Here is a 22,975-nt window from a genome sequence, read left to right on the forward strand (position 1 = left end):
TTAAAAGTTTAATAAATTATATATTTTCAGGGCCTTGTAAAATCCATTACATTTTTTTTCCAAATTTCTTTTTATTTTCCCACTTGAATTTTTTTTTTGGATTTCAAGTAAATTTTAGCAAGAAAGCATGTATAATTAATTTAGATAATTAAACGAATTATTTTTTTGTTGTTGTTAAATTGTTTAATTAAAATTGATATTTTTAGGGCTGTAGGGCTCATTTAATTTTTTCCCAAAATTTGCGTTTTATTTTTTTTTTCTCAAAATCTGTGTTCCCCATTTGTTTAGTTTTTTTGCTGTTTTAATAGTTTTAATTACATTTTCATGCTAAAAAGCATGTCTAATCAATGCAATTTATTGTTATTTTTTAATATTTAGATATTTATTATGTGTTGTCTATTTTAATTCATTTGGCATAAAATATCAAAAATGTACTATTTAAAATTATAATCAAATACATTTTTAACGTTGCTTTTTTGGAAAACAAAATGCAGCACAACAGAGGGTTACTGCTAAAATTAAAACTTGGAAGTAAAATTGTGATATTAAGGTTTAGTCTTTTAATAATGCTGAAAATACTACGAGCGTCACTTGTGCTGGAGTGATCATTCACACAGAGAAAGAACAAACACACTTCATATTTAAAGTGCAGTCTTTCCACGGTTTACAGTCACTGACAATAGTCTGTATTTATCAAATCGTGATGTACAGCCCTACTTTAGATTTTAATTCTATGACATCCCGCGTTATACTGTAAATGAAAGATGTTTCTGCTTGAGTGTTGGAAGAACATTGACTTGTTGATGTTTAACCTAAAAGCCATATATATTTGATGCATAATAAAATTCAAACCTTGTGTATTTGTTGACTAATTGTGGCCTTTTCTTTGTAGAAACAAAAAAAGGACACATGACTACATTGATTCCTATTACTCAGACAGGTGGGCATCTCTTTTCAGACTGAAATCTATTTTAAGCTGCGTTTTACATTTTTAAAAAATCATGTTTATAATGTTTTTAAAAATTGAAAATGATTTTGTATTTTAAAAAAAAACCTTATTATAGAGGGTTAGGAAAAAAAAGAGTTGTGACATTTCAGCAGAATGTGTGGAAATATTAAAATGTGTGTTTTGCAGGGATGGACTCTGTTCGAGTGATTCCTCGTCCAGGTAAATGAGTTGCGTTGGGGGACGCTGGGATCAATAGCCACACGTCTTTAAATGGATGTGTGTGTGTGTGTGTGTGTGACAGAGTGCTGTAGTCTCACTAGGATTTATGAGGCTCAGATGTTCTGCAGGACGGTGGAGGATCACCGCTGCAAACCCAGTTGTGTTTCACAGCTCCTGTGTCCCTAATGAGTTTCTCTGTTAACATACAAACACACACACACTCCATCAGCTGCTTTTCTGTTTTAATTGATCATGATTAATGTCGTGTTTGCATCTGCACTCGACTCGGCCACTAGAGCTGAGGATGAAATGGAGCAGCAGTGGTTCTCTGACGAATGTCAGTCGTCAGTGCTACATTTCACAGAGAACGCTGTGCTGTCTGCAAGTGTTCATGTGCAGTGCTGTGTTAGTTCCTCTCCATCACACCATGTGTTACTGTAGTGCTTCTCTGTTCAGCTTGTTAAACACGGAGTCCTTAAAGGTGCTGCATGTCATTTTTTTTTTTTTACTGTTCTGGTGCATAAAAATACCATAATGTGTTTAATGATATTATCGGAAACAAGCTAAGTTCACATACATGATTCTCCAACAAACAAGCTACAGCCAGTTATTTTACTTAGAAATGTATGTTCTGTGATGAAATGTCTGTTTTGGTCTGTGTGACTCCGCCCACTGCCAGTTTACCCAATAGGATTTGCACGCCCTGGGTTGCCAGTTGGTGGAAAAAAAAAGCAGCCATGGAAGTCAGCAAATGAACCGGTTCAGAGATCACTGATTCTACCCGACCTAAAAATCCCCAGTATCCATCTAAAAAGCTCTTTGACCAGAGACATATTAAAGTCGCTGTAGTCCATTGCGCTCGTACCTGTTGCGTGTCCTCAATCTGGCAACCCGTGTGAGCGGGAGAAACAACTCTGATATTTTGAATTCGAACTGCTGTAGCCGTTTCAGCCACTAGCTTTTAATATTATATACTGCACCTTTAATATTTCTATACATAATCATCAATATTTTTTTTTATCTAAATATTGGCTTTTACGTGTATAAATCAAGTTTATGATTAATTCCTGTTAATGTGAGAGTGCACCCCAAAATTGAAAATCCTGTCATCATTTACTCACCCTCGAGTTGTTCCAAACCTGTATGGCTTTATTTCAGCGGTTGAACACAAAAGATGATATATGAAGAATGTTGGCAACCAAACAGTTGACGGTAGCCATTGACTTCCAGATAGTATGAAAAAAATAAAAACAAACACTTTCAGTTCCCGCACTATATGCAAATTTTTGAAATTCATGTCACTGAAAGCAACAAATCACCTGCATTTTATTATTGTCATCTGATTTCAAGATCAAAGACTGCAACAGCGTTCACCGCTTTAAGATATCTATGGATTGAACGTGCAAAGATTCCCCAGATTGAAGATGCGACACTGAACAGTGATCTTCATTTCATTTTTAATTTTCAATATCTGTGGAGACGCATGTTGGGGTAGCGCTGTGCTATCTGGGAGCCGGTATAACACACTCTCACACACTTTACACATGTCCAGTTGTGTCAGGGATGCATCTCAAAAAACCTACTGAAGTGACCATTACATCTTAAATCTGCTTCAAAGGGCCTTTGCACCTGGTCTTTTCGCGATCTGATCAAAGAAAACATTTGGATTGGTGTAAATAGGCCAGCGTGCATATGTATATAGTAGTGCTGTCAACCGATTAATCGCGATTAATCACATACAAAATAAAAGTTTTGTTTGCATAATATATGTGTGTGTACTGTGTATATTTAATATGTATATATAAATACACACACATGCATGTATATATTTCAGAAAAATAGGTTATGTTTATATATTAATTATATATATTTATAATATAAATTATATGAATATAAATATAGACATGTAAATACAAGTAAATATTTTCCAAATATACACTGTATGTGTGTGTATTTATATATACATAATAAATATACACAGAACACACACATATATTATGCAAACAAAACTTTTATTTTGTATGTGATTAATCGCGATTAATCGGTTGACAGCACTAGTATATAGCAGTTCATTTATTTATTTATTAATACTTTCTCAAACACACTCACTTAATATATTGGGTTGTAAGTGTTAATAACTAAATCACATTTTCAGTCCTATGTTTTTATGCTTTTTTTTTCTTTTTTACGGATTGAACTCCTTTATTTTCTGTTTCCCTTATTTTACTCATATTTTTGACTTGGTTGCTAAAAATGAGCAAAAATGACACATTTTTAAAATTGTATCTTCTACCCCAAAATAATTTTGATTTCATTTCCAAAGCAGTGTGAGCTCTGTGATGCGGTCGGAACATTCTGACCAGCCCCAAATATTGCCTCGACCAATGGCGTGAGTTTGGGGCGGGGCTATCTGTTTATGTGACCAGTAGCAGACGAGGGGGAGTGTTCAGGAAACCTGTTTGAAAACAGTTATTCATTTTACAGTGGTGCTTAATACTGTGGAAAACACGCTTCATCCTTAATTACTAAACGCATGCAATTTTGTATTCTGCTTTAATATAGTTATTTCCTGTTTAGCCCCACACAAATTATAAAGAGCTTTACTTTGCAATCAAGCACAGACACACGTCGTGACTCTCCTGAGCCTCTTCTAGTTTTTGCTGCATTCTGGCAGATGTGTCTTCTCCTGCGAAAGGTCAGATGAATCTCCCTCCCCCTCTCTCCTCCTTCCTCTTTTTCAGCCCTCCCTCTCTCTTTTCTGTCCCGAGACTGCATTTCTGTGATGCTGAAACACTCTTCACAGGGGGGATCACATCTCTGCACTGTTGCTAAGCAGAAATCGGTGTGTGTGTGTGCATGTATGTTACATACGAGGATCTGCAAGAATGCGTGCGCTCTTCTCCGTCACAGAGCTGTGTGAGCGTCCCTCTTACACCACTGCAGTACTTTCAGTCAATTAGGGGTGAATTTTGTTGAGCTGGGGGTCTGGAACTAATTTGTCCTGACGACTGAAACTCCAATCAGTCGCGGCTGCACCCTCCCCTCTCTCCCCCTGTTCCTCCTGTTTCCCCGCACCTCTCTCCTTCATTGAGCACCAGTTACATAATTCACCCCACAGTGCAGTTGCGTTATTTATACTGTGTGCGTGTGAGAGGAAGAGAATGAGTGAATTCTCCTCCGGATCTGTCGCGTTTGTGTGCCAATCGAACCCTGAGCCATGTCTTTGTTTTATCTCTCACAAGCGTTTACACACATGCGTATGACATTGGGCCGCGTGTGTAACAACAGAGTAATTCCAGGAAGTGCGGCACGGGGATGTTGATGTTTCCTAACTTGCGGTCACAGATTGATTATGTAAGCCGCTGCTGTCTGTGAAGCCCAGAGTATACTTCGGTTTTGATGCAAACTCTTTCGTATGCACACAGATAGTCTGACACATGCACATTAGGAAGTTTCATCCTTGTTCAGCATCTGCAGTATTTCTCTCCAGAAGTTATGAGTGAGAATGACTTTGTGCGCATTTAAATTATGTTCTATCTCCTAACCCCTCACATAAACTCTGAAACGTCTTCAGTAGTCAAAATAGTCTGTTTTTTGAATGTGAAACACACAGTTTGTGACCAGTAAGATTTTTTTTTTTTAAAGAAGTTTTTCATGCTCATCAAGGCTGTCTACACTTGATCAAAAATACAGAAACAACTGTGAGATATTATTGCAATTTAAAATGTTTTCTATTTTAATATTCTTTAAAATGTCATTGAATGATGCTGAAAATACAGCGCTGTCTCTCAGAAATAAGCGTCACATGATCCTTCAGAAATCATTCTAAAATGCTGATTAATAATCAATGTTGGAAACAGTTGTGTTGCTATATATATTTTTTGGGACCTGTGATACTTTTTCAGGATTCTTAGATAAATAGTTAAAAAGTTAAAAGGAACAGTGTTTATTCAAAATATTGTTACAGTATACACAAGTTTGGGATCAGTACATTTTATAATACATTAATACTTAATTTGTTAAATGGATAAAAATGATAGTAAAGACTTATATTGTTAGAAAAGATTTCTATTTTGAATAAATGCTGTTCTTTTAAACTTGTATTCGTCAAAGAAAAATTATCACCAGTTCCAAAAAATATTGAGCAGCACAGTCGAAGAGTTTCAACACTGATAATAAATCAGCATATTAGAATGATTTCTGAAGCATCATGTGACACTGAAGTAGTGGCTGATGAAATTCAGTGCTGCATCACAGAAATAAATGATATTTTAAAGTATATTAAAATATATATAAAAAAAACAGTATTAGAAATTGCAATAATACTTCACAGTATTACTGTTTTTTCTGTATTTTTGATCAAATAAAGTGTACGTGTGGTTAGAAAAATCGGGCTATTCATGTACATGGGAAATTTACGTTATGCACACTGTTCGCATACTTTAGCAAACACTTAAAAACTCTATTATATTTTGTGCTTTTATGCCGAGTTCACACTGCACGACTCTCTGGGGTAGCATTCAGTTGCACGAGGGATCAGTGAGACGTTACACACTGCATGACTTTACAACAGGAAGAATCGCCGACAACTCTGGAAAACCACGTTTCACAACCAAACGCACGCGAGAAGTGATAAGGAAATAACACAAGATCACACGTGAGTTCTCCGAGTTCGCTGACAGGTCCAGATATTAGCATGCCAAATATTTCACGAGCGCCAGCGACAAGTTGGTGTTTCTCTCACATCGCGTATTTGATAATTCACTGCATGTTAGGGGCCGTTCACACAGAACGCAATTTTTTTTTTTTTCATTCAAATTTGCTACTTTTCCATTGTTTTTCTATATGTGAAAGTGCTAGATGGCCGTGTATGACCGTTACACTCACGTCTCACAATTTGTGCAGTGTCTTGCTCAGGAGTCAAAGCTGTAGATTATTAAAACATTTAGGGTTTTTGTTAACTTAGGGTTTGCAAGGTAACAAATCAATGTACTTACTAGTATAGCATACCGTTAGCCCATTAGCCTGCTAGCTAAGCTTTACCTTCCTCAAATGTTCAGTTTGTTTGATCAGGCTTTACACCCAGGAATTTGAGGCACACTCAACTAACAACACCCTAGAAACGGCCTCAACATTATAGCAATCATCTTGCAAACCACTAGTTTTAGATTTGTCTGCATTTATTGTGTTTTTAGAGTCTAGTGCTTTCTCATATGTTCTGTTTTATTTGTAACACGTGCACCATCCATCTCTCTGTACTTTATTCCTATTGGTGGCAGAGATGAATGGATTGAGTGAATGAGTCTAGTTGTATCCATGCGGCGGCGGAGGCGTTGACGTCACGTTGAGCCACTCACTTTCTCTCGCACACTCATCATGTGTGTGCTTGCTTTCTCACCTCTGTCGCCTGAACTTGACTCATCCAGCAGTGAAGCTACAGTGATACGACCCTGGGCCACAGACCCAGTCAAACACAAAACACACATGCATGCTGGGAGCACAAATACACAGACTACCCTCACAACCCCAGACATACTGTGTATCTTTCCCAGATAGTGAGTGAGTGTGTGTGTGTGTATATATGTGTGTTTTGGATAGTGAGTGAGTGTGTGTGTGTGTATATATGTGTGTTTTGGATAGTGTGTGTGTGTGTGTGTATATAGGATCACACACTAGAATCAACAAATGGAAATGATGGGTGCAAACTTGAAACATAGGATGAAAAGTGAAAAAGTGCAATGCATATGTGCTGTTTGTAGAGGACAAGGAGTGTGTGTCCAATCATACTCCATGCATGCTACTCTCAAATGCGTCCTCTAGAGTTACAGAGAACAGAGCTTGGTTTGCTGCTTCTCAAAACCACGTTAACTACAGTCCATCATAAGAGTGGATGTGTGTGTTTATGAAAGCCCAAATGTAAATGGAGCATGTGTTTATGATGGCCATTAATCTTTTTCCCAGACATGCGTTTGGAATACACGTTTTGCCTGTTGGGAATTCTTGGGAGCATATTTTAAAATTGCAAGACATTCTTTCACTTTTCACCCCAAATCTGAAAGAAAAAAAAATCAACAATTTTACATTAAAATTAAAAAATGAAGCCTGTTTTATTATGATTTTTTTGCATTGTAACATTATTCTCATTCTCAGTGGTGCTTCTGAAAAAACTACCAAGGCTATATTAATATATGAATTGTGACGGTTTAATTCTTTCTTCACATTACAGTAATGCATTTTGGAGGGTTTTTGCGTTACGGTAGTGAGACTTGGAGGGGATTTAATAATTGTTATTAAAACAATGCACATAATGCAACAAATCTTAATGTTATTAATGTTTACACTCTTCATTTTCTTTTTTCTAAGTTTTATTTTAGAATTTTTTATTTTATTTTTTTAAATGAAGGAAAAGCTATCCTTTACGTGTATTGTCCAGAAATGAAACGTGCAAACTCTCACTCTTGGTCTTTCTCTGTCTCTGCAGTAAGAGAATGAAGAGGGCAGATAAGAACGGTAAAGGACTGAGGCACTTCTCCATGAAGGTGTGTGAGAAGGTACAAAAGAAAGGCACTACGTCCTATAACGAGGTGGCCGATGAGCTGGTGTCTGAATTCACTCACGCCAGCAGCCTGATGCCCACCGACTCTGTGAGTGCCACAGAATAACACAACTGTGATGTGAATTCATGGTAGTTCCCTTGCAGCTTTTACTGTTGCACATACTTTGAGAGAGTCTTAAACCTAATAGGGCTAGGTTGAAAATATGGATTTCTTGGTTTTAATTGGTTCTCATTTTGATGAAGCAATATTGATTCTTAAATCCCAATAATCATTCTATGCTGTTTTCAGTTGATGCATGAACAAAACTTAATATTTATTTTATTTATTTATTTATTTGTTTGTTTGTTTGTTTGTATAAATATATATTAGTGCTGTCAAATTGATTAATTGCGATCAGTTTAATATAATATTGTACCAACTGACAGGGTTATTGTATAGTTTACAGCATTATTTGAGAGATTTTCTTAAATTGGGAAAAAATGACGTACTGTACCTGATTGCCTGTATATACAAATAAATGAGTATCAAATCAAATTATATAAAAAATTAAAAGCGAACATGCGTTCAAAAACAATTTCAATGCCCTGCATATTAATAACGGCTCCCTGATGCCCACAATTTATATACAGTATAATTACTACAACGATATAATTGCGAGAGAAAGCATTGAGATTTTTTTTGCCACTTTCTATTTATTCCTTTAGGGGTTCCGTAGTACATGTCATTTCCTTTCTGAACAAGCCATTCAGATTTGGGCACATCCCTAATGGGAAGTGTAAAATATTTTTTATTTATTAGGAAGTTAATACTTGTTGATTTCTTAAGTCAGGACAACCCATACTACAGACTGGTGCGTTTGACGTCCAGTGTGCACCAAAAATTTGATGAAAGCGTGATTAAAAATCGGAAAATTGTGAATCAATTTTTAATCGAATCGTGACCCCAAGAGTCGACATGAATTGAATCGTGAGGTACGGAATGATTCCCAGCCGTACCGAATACCCAGCCCTTAAATTAAGCTTCATGACTCACGCATTTAACTCTCCCTCCAGTCACTGAGCTTTTAAAAGTCATAATGGATTTTACCCTATGCTTTCTTATGGCTGATTTATACTCGACGCGTCCGCAATTTTGCTTTGATGCGAAATAAACCCAAAATCTTAAGATTATTTTAACCAGTTCATAAAGAAATGATTAATTCATCAACTCATTCATCAGGAGAAGTCTTGTACCGGCAAATGACTTCTTCTCACCGGTGATTCCCGATGGTTTTAGAGGAAAATTACTCCCCGTCGCCCCCTGTCGTTTCAAAGAATAGCTCAATGGTGAACGCGTCAAGTATAAAAGCCTTGTGCGTTTGGGAAGGTGCGCGCAGTCAGCGGAGGCTCGCGAAGCGGATGCGAAAGTACAAATCCTGCTTTAGAGTACCATTTGCTATTGATTTTCTCAGACTTTCATTGGACTGGTCTTTCAGATATGAAACATGCATATAGTAGGGCTGCACGATAAATCAAAATGAAATGGCAATTGGGATTAGACAGAAGCTGCGATTGTCATGCGTATCTTTCAGTGAAGCACAGTTCTGTGATCAGTAGTAAATCTCCATCCGAAGGCTAGAGAGTGCTCTCGTGCTGAAAGTCCAAATAACGCCTCGCGGAAGAAACCCAGGAAATGCCAATCACTGCAGCTGAATAAACAGAAGATTTAACTGCTTTATTGATTCAACGTGACTAATAAACACACGACTACGACAATATATGGTTTATCTGAGTTCTTATTATTATAACTTTCATTATAATAAAGTATATTTGTAATGCAATGCCTTTATCGCTGCTTAGTATACTATGAAATATGTTGCATGCCTTATTCTGTGTAAGAAGCCACATCTCACAGAAGGATTTATTTCAGCACTCGACTGATGTTATGAAGTGAGTTTGGAGTAAAAACGTTATTAATTATGGTATTTTCACATGCTTTCAGATGGAGCAGCATTTACTACACAGAGCCGTAGATCACTGAGAAGCTACGCAAACAGCTTTCATTATCGGGAACAATTTGTTCCATTTCATAACTGCGCAATAATATCGTCTGCGATTTTTTTTTTTTTTTTTTTTTTTTTTTTTTTTTTTTTTTTTTTTTTTTTTTTTTTTTTTTTTTTTTTTTTTTTTTTTTTTTTTTTTTTTTTTTTTGGGAGGAGCCTGTCAGTGAACTACAGCTCTGTGTAGTAAATGCTGCTCCATCTGAAAGCACGTGATGGAGATTTAATACTAATCACAGAAGCTTTACTGACACGATGCGTATGAAAATTGCATTCGATTTAATCGTGCAGCCCTAGCATACCTTTATGCCTCACCTAAATGAGCGTCACTTACTCTGTGTCTGTTTACACGGCACAATAAAACCGAACTGGGCCTGTAAAAGATGTTAAAGTTCTCCAGGTCCCTCCTGCAGCGTCTTATGTTAATATGAGCTGTGATTTATCTGTCTGTGGTTTATGAAGAACGCCAAGCACTTCCTGTAGTGCTGCTCAATGTCCAGCTCTCGTCAGGCTCTGTCCCAGAACCCTAAACAGGAACAGACACTTAATGCTGATCTCACATGATATCTCTTTTATAACGAGACTTTGGGTTTGGACGCTGGTCTTAGATCATTGCATAAGGACTGCTTTTACCTGGAGTGAGCGCGGCTTGTTGTGAATATTTTCCGCTATTAGTTCAGACAGTCCACCTGATGTTTCCTGGACTGGAGTTTAATCTCTCGCCCCTGGTGGAATGCTAAAAGGTGTAATTAAAAGTGACTTTAGCGCAGACGCAGGGGATTGGGGCAGATGATCGCTCGTCTCTGTGTGCTTTGTGACATTAACAGAGGCTGTGTGTCTGCACTTGCAGCAGGTGTACGACCAGAAGAACATCCGACGGCGTGTGTACGACGCACTCAACGTGTTGATGGCCATGAACATCATCTCTAAAGAGAAGAAGGAGATCCGCTGGATCGGCCTGCCCACAAACTCAGCCCAAGAGTGCCGCAACTTAGAGGTGAAAGACAAATTCACTGACACAGATGACCTTCCCTTTTATTCCAGTGATATTACATGTGCAACATCTTCCGGTTGTGTGTTTATTCAGAAAAACAACTGGAATATTCACATCTGTGACCCTGGAGCACAAAAGCAGTCTTAAGTCGCTGGGGTATATTTGTAGCAATAGCCAACAATACATTGAATGGCTCAAAATTGAGTTTTCTTTTATGCCAAAATTCAAAGTAAAGATCATGTTCCATGAAGATATTTTGTACATTTCTTACTGTAAATATATCAAAACTTCATTTTTGATTAGTAATATGCATTGCTAAGGCGATTTTCGCAATTTATTTTTAATTATAAAATAATTAAGTGTATAATATACAATAATAAAATATATAAAACAAAATATTAAAGGTAAAAATACTATTTTTGTTGTGGGGCCAGTGAAAACATTATCAGGGTAATAAAATCTCTTATCTACTGGCCAGGCCGGGCTAACGAAACTTTTTTTGTTCAACCTATTCCAAATCAATGAATAAACAAAAGACATGCTCGACAGGTTCATTTTAAAGAATCCAGCATATCCCGACTGTCTTATTCAGATTTTGATTAACCAGAATTTTGGATTAACTGGGGTATATTTGAGTTAATGCACAGACTGTGCTTAACTATGTGCTTTTTTAACGGTTTAAGCAAAATCTAATCGACACACCTACAGTAGATTTTTGCTTTGCATGGAAATGTCTTTATTGCAGGTCTGACTGTAACAGGAGGAAAAACCTGATCATTTTAAACTCTCATTTAAATGCTAATGTCTGTTGTCAGTTTATTGATTTGCATGTAAACCTGTAAAATGTGTTTAATTTGAGTTCTCAGTGTTTTGTAATGCATGTGAACATATTCACTGACGAAAATCAAGTAAGATTTACTTAAAAATACTAGACCAGTGATTTTTGTTTTTGTGAGCCATATAATATGTGTGGTTGTATGTACTAGAGACACAAGTAAATGCTTTAATAGTTGTCAGTCTTGCATTCAGAAGTAGTGTTAATGAGGGCAAAATGTGTGTGTTTGAAGAGCCTCTGACACCATCTGTTAGTGTCACATCTGTGACGGCCTGACAGACACAAACAGAGGATGATGGGGGCTCATATATCTCCAAACCATCTAATGCTATTATATTTGTGTGTCTGGTCATCTTTCAGCTGGAAAAACAGAAGCGTTTGGAAAGAATCCGACAGAAAAGAGCCCAGCTAGAGGAGCTAATATTACAGGTTTGTAGCACACCTGTTTGTGTGTGTCCATAACGAAAGGATGAGTAAAAACAGCAGATGAGAGGGGGAGGGACACATTAACTGTGGCCAGCTGTGGAAAAGCAGAAAACCACTAATATTGATTCTTTTTTTTTGTCTGAAGTGAGATGAGGCCATCCATCTCCTGCAGTCAAATTACAGGCCCCACACAGTAGCTCAGGAAATCACTGCTGTCTGTTTGTGTTGATGTGTTACGTTACTATAGATGACCGTTAATGATACGGCGTGTAATGCAACAGATCACAGCGATAAAGCTGTAGATGTGTGGAGGGATCAGAAGAGCCCTTGGTCCTGCTGGGATATTGATCAGGAGCTGGGAGGGCTTCTGGAGCGCTAAATTAAATGCATTGGCTCGGTCCTAGTCGTTGAGCAACCCCCACACATCCCGAGACTGAACGGAGTTAGCATCAGACCACACAAAGCTTTTATTTATCAACATGCTGACTGATTTAAGGTTAATGAGTGGATCCTTAATGGCTGAAGCGCTCTGTGTGTACGTGTGCTGATTTGTGCATCTCTTTCCGTGAGCAGCAGATCGCCTTTAAGAATCTGGTGCAGAGGAACCAGGTCAGCGAAGCCTCGTCCCAGTCCACTCCCCCGCCAGGATCTGTCATTCAGCTTCCCTTCATCATTCTCAACACTGACGTCCGCACCGTCATCGACTGCTCCATCTCTAGCGATAAGTATGAGATCTTTCTCCACCCGTTTGGCTTCTTTCCTCCATTTTTCTTCCAGCTCTCTCCCTTTCTCTCTTCTGTAGAAATGTCCTCCACTGATTTCATAAACCTAGTAAAATGCATAAATAAACAGGGTTCTTTGGCATAAATGTATGTGTATACAGTGCCCTTCAAAAGTATTGGAACAGTAAAGACAAAATTGCTCAAATGTCTTGACTCCACAGCCAACAGAGCAATTTTGTCTTTACTGTTCCAATACTTATGGAGGGGACTGTATATGAAGAGTTCAGATGCAAAAGCCTCTTAGTGCTGTCTAAAATTAGCATTTTTCTAGCATTTTCCTATATTTGTTATTTCATTATATATGTTATTTGAAAAACGTATTAATTGCCATTAAAGTGAAATTACTGAACCTTTTCAGGTTTTGTGTCGAGCAAGGCTGAATTTATTTGATTAAAAAAAAAGTAATATTGTGAAATATTATTACAGTGTAAAGTAACTTATATTTGAATTTATTCCTGTGATGAATTTTCAGCATCATTACAGCCTTTAGTGTCATGTGATCCTTCATAAAATGGGTAAATAAAATGAGTCCTATCATTCATGCCTCTATTTAAAAACAAATAAAAAAATAAGGTTCTGCTCACCAAGGTTGCATTTATGATCAAAACAGTTAATAGAGTAATATTGTGAAATATTATTACAATTTCAAATAACTGTTTTCTGTTTTAATATATTGAAAAATGTAATTTATTCCTGCGATCAAAGCTGAATTTCCAGCATCATTACTCTCGTCTTCAGTGTCACATGATCCTTCAGAAATCACTTCGATATGCTGATTTCTGATTATTATCAATGTTGAAAACAGTTGTGGTGCTTTATATTTTTCTGGAAACTATGGTCATTTTATTTTTCAGGATTCTTTGATGAATAGAAAATTCAAAAGTAAATGTCTTTACTGTCACTTTTGATCAATTTAATGCATCCTTGCTGAATGTCAGAATTTCTTTCAAAAACACACAATCCTACTGACCCTACATTTTTGAATGGTAGTGTATTGTTATTAGACCTTTACCTTACCAACATCTTACACTTTCACACCATTTTTTTGCACCGACTGTAATGTATCTTTGACTCAACATGAACTCGTTCCTCCAAACAGGTGTGAATACCTCTTTAACTTTGACAACACGTTCGAGATCCATGATGACGTTGAGATCCTGAAGCGGATGGGCATGTCTCTGGGGCTGGAGAACGGCACATGCTCTCCAGAGAACCTGAGCGTGGCCAGATCTCTGGTGCCCAAATCTCTGGAAGCGTATGTCACCAGTGAGTATCTCATTTTATGACCTTCTCTCTCCCGAAACCACCCTCATCATCATATCATATATATAATAGTTTATAGTTCAAATAAATAATTATCTTGGATCTTAAAAGAACTCCTCTTGCTTTGATTTCACTGTTGCTGGAAATGCCTGATCATCTGCACTGCGGTGAATTGTAAATGACTTGCAGCGGGTAAAATAAGTATTGATTGAACACGTCACCATTTTTCTCAGTAAACATATTTCTAAAGGTGCTGTTGACTTGAAATGTTCGCCAGATGTCGATTACAACCAAAGTAATCCATACATGCAAATAAATCAAAACAAATAAGTACAGAAATTAAGTTCTGTGTAATAAAATGGAATGACACAGGGAAAAAGTATTGAACATATGAAGAAAGGGAAGGTGATTAGCATCTCTATATAAAGGATTATTCTGCTCTCAACTTTCGCTCTGAATTTTAAGTCAGCGTGACGAAAAAGAAAGAAAGTGTACTGTTCTGTGGTTTCACACCCTCATCTCACAAGTGGACAGTAACTTGTGAGTGCAGAGCGTGAGCTACAAAACCTGCAAGTCACATATCGGCACAGTCCGCAACTAACACTGACTACGTCTCAGTTTAGCAGCAATTTCACTTTTTTTAGGCAGCTAATACTTGTTTAACCCTGTACAGCCATCTTTGATGCACATATTTAAGGCCTGTAAATGATCAACATGCTGAAAAACCTGTTAAACACAGTCTGCTACATGCTTCTGCCATCCTTTTATCATTACAGAAACATCCTTCAGCTCATGCTTCATGCTTCTTTTTGCTGTGAAGTCTTTACTGATTTTTGTAAAGTAAACATTAGAATAACTTCTATATTGTTATTAATATTCAGTTTGTTTACTGGACTGAAGCAACTTGGGTTTACTTGACTATCCATACAGCAGTTTTTAGAAAATCATGTTAAAATGTGAATATCAAGTATGATGCATTAGAATGCATCTGTCTCTTAATTGTAATTGTATTTCATTGCACCATAATAAAAACTACAGCTTTGTTCATAAAACTGAGCATTTAAATGTCACCTTACTAAGACATATTAGGCATAAAACATGATAATCAACACATTGCCATATTTTTTGTATATAGTTTTTCTAAAGGTTTAATAAACTGATCCATTAAAAAATTGAGTTTTCTGATAATAAATAGCAAATAGTTGGTTTAAATAATAAACATACAGTCAGTGCTTTTTTTTTTCTTTTGTAAACCTGCTTTTGCAAATCTATTTTGCACCTCCTACATCAGTTTCCGCTTTACACAGGCTTCCGTCTTGTGCAGATAAAGCAGCATTGCATGTCTGTGTAGTTTCTAGGGCACCTATTATGCAAAATTCACTTTTACATGTTGTTTGAACATAATTGTGTGTTGGCAGTGTGTGAACACAACCACCCTACAATGATTCTTTTCTTTTAATCCCCATAAATCATAAGCAGTGTCCTAGAACAAGCCATTCGCAGAATCCGTAAAATGTGACATCACATTCTACAAGCCCCACCCACAACCCGTTAAGGGACACATTAGCAGAAGCCCCGCCCTGAGCGAGCCGCACACTATCTGCCATGTTTATCTTCATGCTAGAGCATTCTTATTAGAACTACAGCAATGATTCAGTCCAGAGCAGTGAGTGATTTTCTGTTTTTATTTTATTGTTTGGCTCATATTAACAGCGTAGACAGTACTGCATATTACGCTGCTGTCACGTAATGCATAGATCTAATATAAACATGCATTCTTTCCCAGCTGTTTACCTTTACAGACATAACCGACTGTTCTTGTAACTCGTGTGTTTTAACAACCGTGTGTATTTGACAGTTTAAACGCAATATGACATGAAAGAGAACTTAGTTTAGTACTCACATGCCGTGTGACAGCTGCTTTCTGTGTGCGTGCGCTCAGAAAACCGGATTTCAGAAGTTAAACTGATATGGCTTTAAAATGCATGATTTCGGTGCGATAGACATGATGATCAAAACCAAACAGATGTTTTTAGCAGGTACGAGCTGTAATGGCACAGCTGTATTCTGGAAAAGGAGGCTCATTTGCATTTAAAGAGACATGCACTAAAACAGCGTGTTTCTGCTTCCACACATTTTCAAAATGATCTGTGGGGTATTTTGAGCTGAAACTTAACAGACACATTCTGGGGACACCTGAGACATGTATTGCATCTTGTAAAAAGGGGCATAATAGATCTCCTTTAATACGGGTTTCTAAACAAAACATGTGATTCTGTCCCTACAGACATGGCCACAAACTCCAACAGAACACCTCTCAGCCACACAAGGTATGTCTGTCAGCATAACGTCGCCAAATATCCCGACCGCTGCTTTCATTCAGGTCCTCCTTTATCTCACTCACATCCCTTCTCTGTGTTCACAGTCACAGCAGCACGGCCCCATCACACGCCTCAGAGTCTCGTGGCCAGACGCCCAGCTCCTACGAGGATGACGAGGATGAAGACGACGACAATCCCTCTTCCCCAGAGTGATCCTGAGCTCAGCGCTGGGACGGGAATCGCGAGCAGAGCCGGGGAGGGAATGCTACACAGGAAATAAGCTGCCACTCCTCTCTATATTATCATATTTGAACTTCCCTCACCATCTCTTTTCCCAGTTTGGCACAAACGCCAGGAGTCTTTGGCTCCAGGGGAGACGGTTTACTGTATTTCTGTGGTGCTTTTTGGCTAGCGAGCCGCGGGTCGGGCCATAGAGGAGAGCGAATAAGTGAAGGTTAACACATCTTCAGTTCAACTGCCTCATATCATCTCCGTGTGCTACTCTTCTCTGCTTCCTACCCTGAAGGACGTTCAAATTCTTTCCAAAAATGTATTTATTTCGGTCATATTTGAATATGACGATATCTGTGTAGTCCAGTGGGCTAGGGCCACTTTTTTTTCTCCGTGGGGATCGGAAAGCAACGTGCTGATCTTACTCTTCACCGATTGAAAGGAATTTACATGCATTTAAAAATAAGAAAAAATGTTCTTTTTTTAAATAGGTTGATTCAATGTCATTTTGTTTAATTGTATAGTTTATTCATTGTCATTCATTGCAATAGTTGAAGGAAAATAAAACATGGATGGTTGTATCTGCTGTTCCGGGTTCAAATAGCTGCCAGCCTGTCTTTCTCAGGCCTTTTGAGTGTTGCATGTTGGGAGATGTAGTCTTGTTGTGAGTTTTTGTTGGCATTGAGTGTGGCAGATGTAAAGGAAACTGTCCTGATCCACTCAGGTCAGCGTTTTAAAGCAACTCAACCCAACAGAACTAATGAATTTTGGTTTGCAATGTAACTGTATGTACATGTATACATATATAAACATATAATTTTGGATACCTGTGGTGTGGTGTGGTCCAGAAAAAAAACAAAGCTTTAAAGCTGTAATATGGTATTATTAATTTGAACGGTTATTAAACGTTGTTACTAAAAAAAAAGTTAATCATTTCCGCAGCATTGCAAATTTTAACCTTGCAAGTAATGGGTTATGTTCATGAGACCAATACTTAATGTGCATTTAACAGATTTTAAATGCACTTGACATCAGGCCAGATCTGTACACTAAATATCAAATCAATGTGTTATTGTTATGCTGTTTAGAATCAAATTAGCGGTTATGTTGTTGGTCGAGGAAAAGATGTTCTAAATTAAGGAGATTATAATTATTAATGCATGCGTTTGTATTCGTTCCAAGAGTGTAAATACGCCAAGAATTGTTTTTTTTATAAAAATTTCAACTGACATTTCTCTGTTGTGGTGCAAAGTTGTTATATCAGTCTTTGTTTTTGTGGTTATTTCATTTCAAAAACAATATAATGACAAATATGTCATTGGAACAATATGTACCAAATATTGTGATCATTGAAGCAGAATACAGCTACATCAAACAAAAAAGGTAAGTTTTGTGTGCATCTCTGTTATTAATAAATGCTCCCATCTGGATCGTCATCATCAGATCCGCGAGAGCATGTGGTTCATAGAGTTCTGAGTCAAAAGACGACTTTTCTTTAGTATTGCTAATCCATGTAGGTTTCAAACACGTTTTTTCGTTTTAAAGAGTTTTTGTTTTGTTTGTTTGTTTTTTTTTAGCTGATAAGTCAAATACCTTGGAAGCTCAACTTTAGTTCGATTTTCCCAAGAAGAGGTCATTTCTTAAATCAGTGTCAGTAAATAATCTTGTGACAACTTACCCCGGGGGGAATGCTCAATCGCTTGTTTTGTCAAGTCAAGATGACCATACAAAAACTGACTCAACCCTACCCTGAGAAATAGTGTCTGAGGGGAAAAGGTAAATAAGTAGCCCTATACAGGTTTCTGAACTACTTTTGGAGTTTGCAAACTACGCGGCGTCGTTGTGATGCGGCTCTACTGCGCATGCGCCGCTAGTGGACTGCTGCAGCGTGGAAAGACCGCACACCTCATTTATTTCATAACGCGAAGGTGGCGAGCCCGAATCACTGCTTTTTCTGAGTGGTCCTCAAACTGGTTTATTCACCCTATTCACGCCATGGCCAACAAAGAGGAGAAAGCTGACGAGAAACCGTCCAGTTGGAAAGATAGTATCTACAACCCACGGACGGGGGAATTCATCGGGCGCACCGCGAGCAGTTGGGGTGAGTAATCGTGTTTTTTGTTGACAAGTGTCAATTGCACGCCATAAAACTGCTGTTCAGATCTCCAAAAGAACACGGCACTACCTATGATATTTTGTGGCACGCAGAGAAATCTCTACGCATCTGCAGCGCTTGACTGAATTACCCATAGCTCTGTTGCACTGAAGGATTTCTCTCAATCGGTTCCATTCTGACAGCGATCCACCATACATCAGATCTGCGGGATTCCTTCAGATGCAATGGCACCGATTAAATCCATTCATTGAGACCAAATCCGAGATGCCTGCATAAAAGCTCTGCCAATCGATCGTTTATTCCGTGAGGAATCAAGACATCTCAAGTCAGCTAAAATGGAGCCTGGTTAAACGCTTTATAGAAAGGGCGTTTAGTAAAATATGATTTTGAATCCGAGTCTAGTTGATTTCCTCCGGAGTGTTAATCAAAACAAGCTCCAAATCAACCCGTTTAAGCGATCGTCAAACGAACAGATATTCCTGCGGTTTCAGACGAGGATCACTGCGCTCTCTACAGCAGGCCTGGCACATTAGATGGGATGATAATCATTTATACGCGGCGGTTATTCGGAACTCGATGAATGGCGGCTGCGAACACGCACCTGCCTCGGTTTGCGCATATTAGCGATATTTCACTCATTCGGAAGAAAAACGCCACCGCGGGGAATATGGAGAACAATCGCTACATTCGATTCGGAATGTTCCGATTATTCGAAGTATGGAATGTTCCGGCTGTCAATCACTCGCGCGGCCGTGCTGACGTAGCCTCCGCATTCATTCGATATGCAAATGAGCGTAGCTGAGGGTCCCAGCCCTGCTTGAGAGAGGATGAGAGGAAATTTCCACATCCCTGGACACACATTTGCTGCACTGAGGAGAAGATGCTTTCTGTTCTCATTTGATCGCATCTCGTGTTCTCTTCAGAAAGACTGTCTGGCCTTGTTTTGCATGGAAATTCTCCTCAAAGCTGCAAAGTGTCCATAATTATCGAGCAGTTTCTTAAACGCCCAGTTGCTTGGTAACCTGCTTTGCAGGAAACTATTTCCTTGTAGTTGTGCTCCCCAGTCAAGCGAGCAGCCTGGTGGTGTTCGTGATGCTAAACTGTGCAGCACCTCTTCTTCAGCGGGATGGGTGTTCCTCGGCTCGTGTTCTGCCCCTCCTCCCTGTCCTCTCTCAAGGTCAAACCGGTTCTCTTCGAGCTCCTGTAGCGATAGGCCTCGTGAAGGAAATCGATTGAATTCAAATGAAATCGAACCTCCAGCCTTGAGGAATATGATGTGTATGCAGGTTTTATTCATTCATAGTGGAGTTTAGGATTGCTTGACACGATGAGGCCTAGTCGTTCTGCTGATCTGGGCCTGTGTTCATGTTTGCAGTAGAATTGGCTGTACTGGCGCTGATGGAGCTATCTGGAGTGCTCGATGGGTTAATCCTGTGTCATTGGAATTACTGTAAAAATGTTTGGTTTGCATTTAAAACATTTGGTTTAAAAAAAGTGGGAATGTATAATTTAAATGTAAATTTAAAATAATTAAATGTAAATATAAATGCATTATAAAAATAATATGAAATTATAAAATGTGTAAATATGAAGTTATTTTAGGTATTTCATTTTTATTGTATTTTTTTTAAATGGTGCAAATATACATTTCATATGCTTTATTTTATTATTATTATTATTATGAGACCAGTACATTTTGGCAGTAAACCTAAATGGAAGCAGAATTTTTATTTTTTTTATTTAAAATAAATTAAAACCTTTTATTTATTTAATTCTTTTTAAGTAGCCAAATGGGATGAGCCTCTATGGTCTAGAATAGTTGGGTTTGTGAGAGAGGCATACAAATTGCATCCAAGGCCAAATAAAAAGATGCCTGATAAAACATCTCCATCGCTTGCCGTGTGTCTGCTGTGTTTGGGTCCCAGAGCAACAGTAATTGCAAAAAAACAAATGTATGCATAAGAGAAAGTGTTTTGGTGCCCAGTCTGCTTTTACTTTTCCCGAGGGGAAGTGAAGGAGGTGGAGTGATGGAGAGAAGGATGGCTAGTGAAGAGATAAAAGGATCAGGCTGGAGTTAATGGACAGGTCCGGCTCCGTTTGGATCAGCTCAGATTAACGCTTCCCAATCTGCCGTTCATTTAGCAATCACGCTAATCTGACCTCAGCGACTGGGATTTGTGGCGATACGCTGCGATGAGCCGCTGGGATCTCAGGATGTGTTTACCACGGGCAGTTTAAACGGATGAAAGAAACGTTGTTCTCATGTGGCAGCGACGCGTTCATATGCAACAATGACCTATTTCTGTATTTCATCAGTGACACTTCCTGCTCCTGTTTGCCCCATTAACACGGCCCTGATGTGATTTGATGGTGTGTGTTCAAGCATGTTTGGCTTGAGCTTCACGGTGTCATAATTGAGGAACTGGCTTTTCATTCATGTTTTCAATTTTAAATGGGAAAAATGGCCATGAGCCGTTTCAAGTTAAAGGAATAGTTCACTTAAACATGAAATGCACTCGTCATTCCAAATGCATATGCTTTTATTTTGTCCATGGAACACCATTTTTGAAGCATTTTTGTGCAAACAAAGTGTTTGCTTCTGAAACCTCAGTGAAACATCAAATTCCCCGTGTTGCATCGATGCACCATTTTCAAACTGAATGTTTCAAAGCTTCATATGAGGGGATGAACTGAACCGCTACTTAAAGGCATAGTTCACCCAAAAATTAACAAATCTGCCATTTACTCACTCTCATGTCGTTCCAAAACTCTATGCGTTTGTTTCTTCTGTGGAACACAAGCTATTTTGACAAACATTGGGGTCCAGTTGACTTAGATTGTCATTGAGACATTTGGAATGATATTTATGATTCATATGGAGCACTTTCATTATGTTTTGTTTTTGTGGATGTTAATAGACATGGTTTTACATTCTTAAAAATAAAGGTGCTTATAACTGCAATTAATGACAGATTTGCCATATTCAGATGAACTGTGTTTAACTCTTGCTGATCAAATCCCTCCTCAGTAACTGGCTTGGCTCAGTTTTGCTTCATGGCAAACAGTGGGTGGGAGTTGGCATCTTTCCTCGCTGGACCCGTTAGAAGAATCATTTTTTCTTTTATCATTTGCTACACTGTTTCATTTCAGAAGAACTTTTCTGCAGCTGTCGGGTTACAATGTATCAAGCACAGGTTTGGAACAACTTGAGTGTATGGAAGCCCATTTCTGAATTAAAAGAACTAGAATAAAAAGGTAATTGTGATATTTATCTTGCAGTTCTGTTTATCAGTTGTGAATTCTGCCTTATTTTCTCAGAACTGTGAGAGAAACTTACAATATCGAGTCATCAAATCCAGTTCTGAGTAAATAAAGTCTTTCTCAGAATTGTGAGTTTGTATCTCACATTTGTGACTTTTAAACCGATGTTAATTGACTCTCCAGTCTGGTTTGTTTGTCGGACAAGATGGCAGATTTGGTGTTCTGATTGGTCAGATCACTTGTCGGTCAAACTCCCTGTGACGGGTTAATTGCAAGAAAAGTCAGAAATGTGAGATAAAAAAAAGTTGCAATGAATAAATGAACGGGGGAATCCTGAAATGGACCAGTGTTGCCAAGAATTGGCCTACTTTAACTCTGTTGCCGTGGGTTGTTTTTCATGGTTTTCATGGTTCATGGAAGCGACCCCAAATACATGATATTTATCCCCTGCAATGTGAATTTTACCAGGGAAACGTGCATTTTATCCCCCGGAATCCAATTTTTACTGGAGGACCCCCGGCGATACGCCATTGGGCTAGTTTTGAGTTGCAGTTGGGCGGGTTTTGATGTGAAAACCTGGCAACCCTGGGCAGGTCTATTCTGTCATATTGCTTGTTGCAGTTTCTCCAATTCGGTGTGAACTGTATTTTATATATCTATATTACAAACACCACAGTTTACTTCAGTGCCCTCTTTCACGCCCAGAGTATTTTATGCTAGTAATTCTAGCGCTACTCATGAGAAGAGAGAGCGTGTAGCTGAGGGCGCCGCCGGAGTGGTGTGAATGAATTAGCACAAGCCCGAGGGAGCGGCGCTGGAGGAGGGATTCTGGCAGCGAGGAGCGTCATACTGGGAGTCTCAGCTGTTCACTGGGTGTCTCGCCGCTCTTCTGGTCCTCAGCCTCCAGAGCCGAGCTGTCCGCGCCGGTGCCGTTACCCCTGTTGATCACACACTGGGCTAAAACGTGCTTTACGATGAAATGC

The 22,975-nt window shown here is 38.4% G+C and overlaps 2 protein-coding genes across 5 annotated transcripts in view; both read left to right on the forward strand.

The window, feature by feature from the left end:
* The window catches only part of tfdp2 (transcription factor Dp-2), a 48,702-nt gene extending 30,832 nt beyond the window's left edge, over nucleotides 1-17,870 (forward strand). For 3 of the 4 annotated variants that reach the window (XM_079388221.1, XM_079388222.1, XM_079388224.1), the window contains 9 exons: nucleotides 893-940; nucleotides 1,136-1,168; nucleotides 7,650-7,812; nucleotides 10,614-10,760; nucleotides 11,953-12,021; nucleotides 12,592-12,743; nucleotides 13,900-14,066; nucleotides 16,351-16,393; nucleotides 16,489-17,848. In XM_079388221.1, coding sequence (XP_079244347.1) covers nucleotides 893-940; nucleotides 1,136-1,168; nucleotides 7,650-7,812; nucleotides 10,614-10,760; nucleotides 11,953-12,021; nucleotides 12,592-12,743; nucleotides 13,900-14,066; nucleotides 16,351-16,393; nucleotides 16,489-16,597 — 931 coding nt within the window. In that variant the 3' untranslated portion in view covers nucleotides 16,598-17,848. Of the gene's footprint in view, nucleotides 1-892; nucleotides 941-1,135; nucleotides 1,169-7,649; nucleotides 7,813-10,613; nucleotides 10,761-11,952; nucleotides 12,022-12,591; nucleotides 12,744-13,899; nucleotides 14,067-16,350; nucleotides 16,394-16,488 lie in introns of all 4 variants that reach the window. The other variant, XM_079388223.1, reaches the window with a different exon arrangement.
* Nucleotides 17,871-18,476: 606 nt separating this feature from the next.
* The window catches only part of atp1b3b (ATPase Na+/K+ transporting subunit beta 3b), a 29,568-nt gene continuing 25,069 nt past the window's right edge, over nucleotides 18,477-22,975 (forward strand). Inside the window, exon 1 of the mRNA XM_079388353.1 lies at nucleotides 18,477-18,716. Within this exon, the coding sequence (XP_079244479.1) occupies nucleotides 18,611-18,716 (106 nt within the window). The 5' untranslated portion in view covers nucleotides 18,477-18,610. The remainder of the gene's footprint in view (nucleotides 18,717-22,975) is intronic.

Source organism: Barbus barbus (genome assembly GCF_936440315.1).
Source record: "Barbus barbus genome assembly, chromosome: 31".
Lineage (NCBI taxonomy): Eukaryota > Metazoa > Chordata > Actinopteri > Cypriniformes > Cyprinidae > Barbus > Barbus barbus.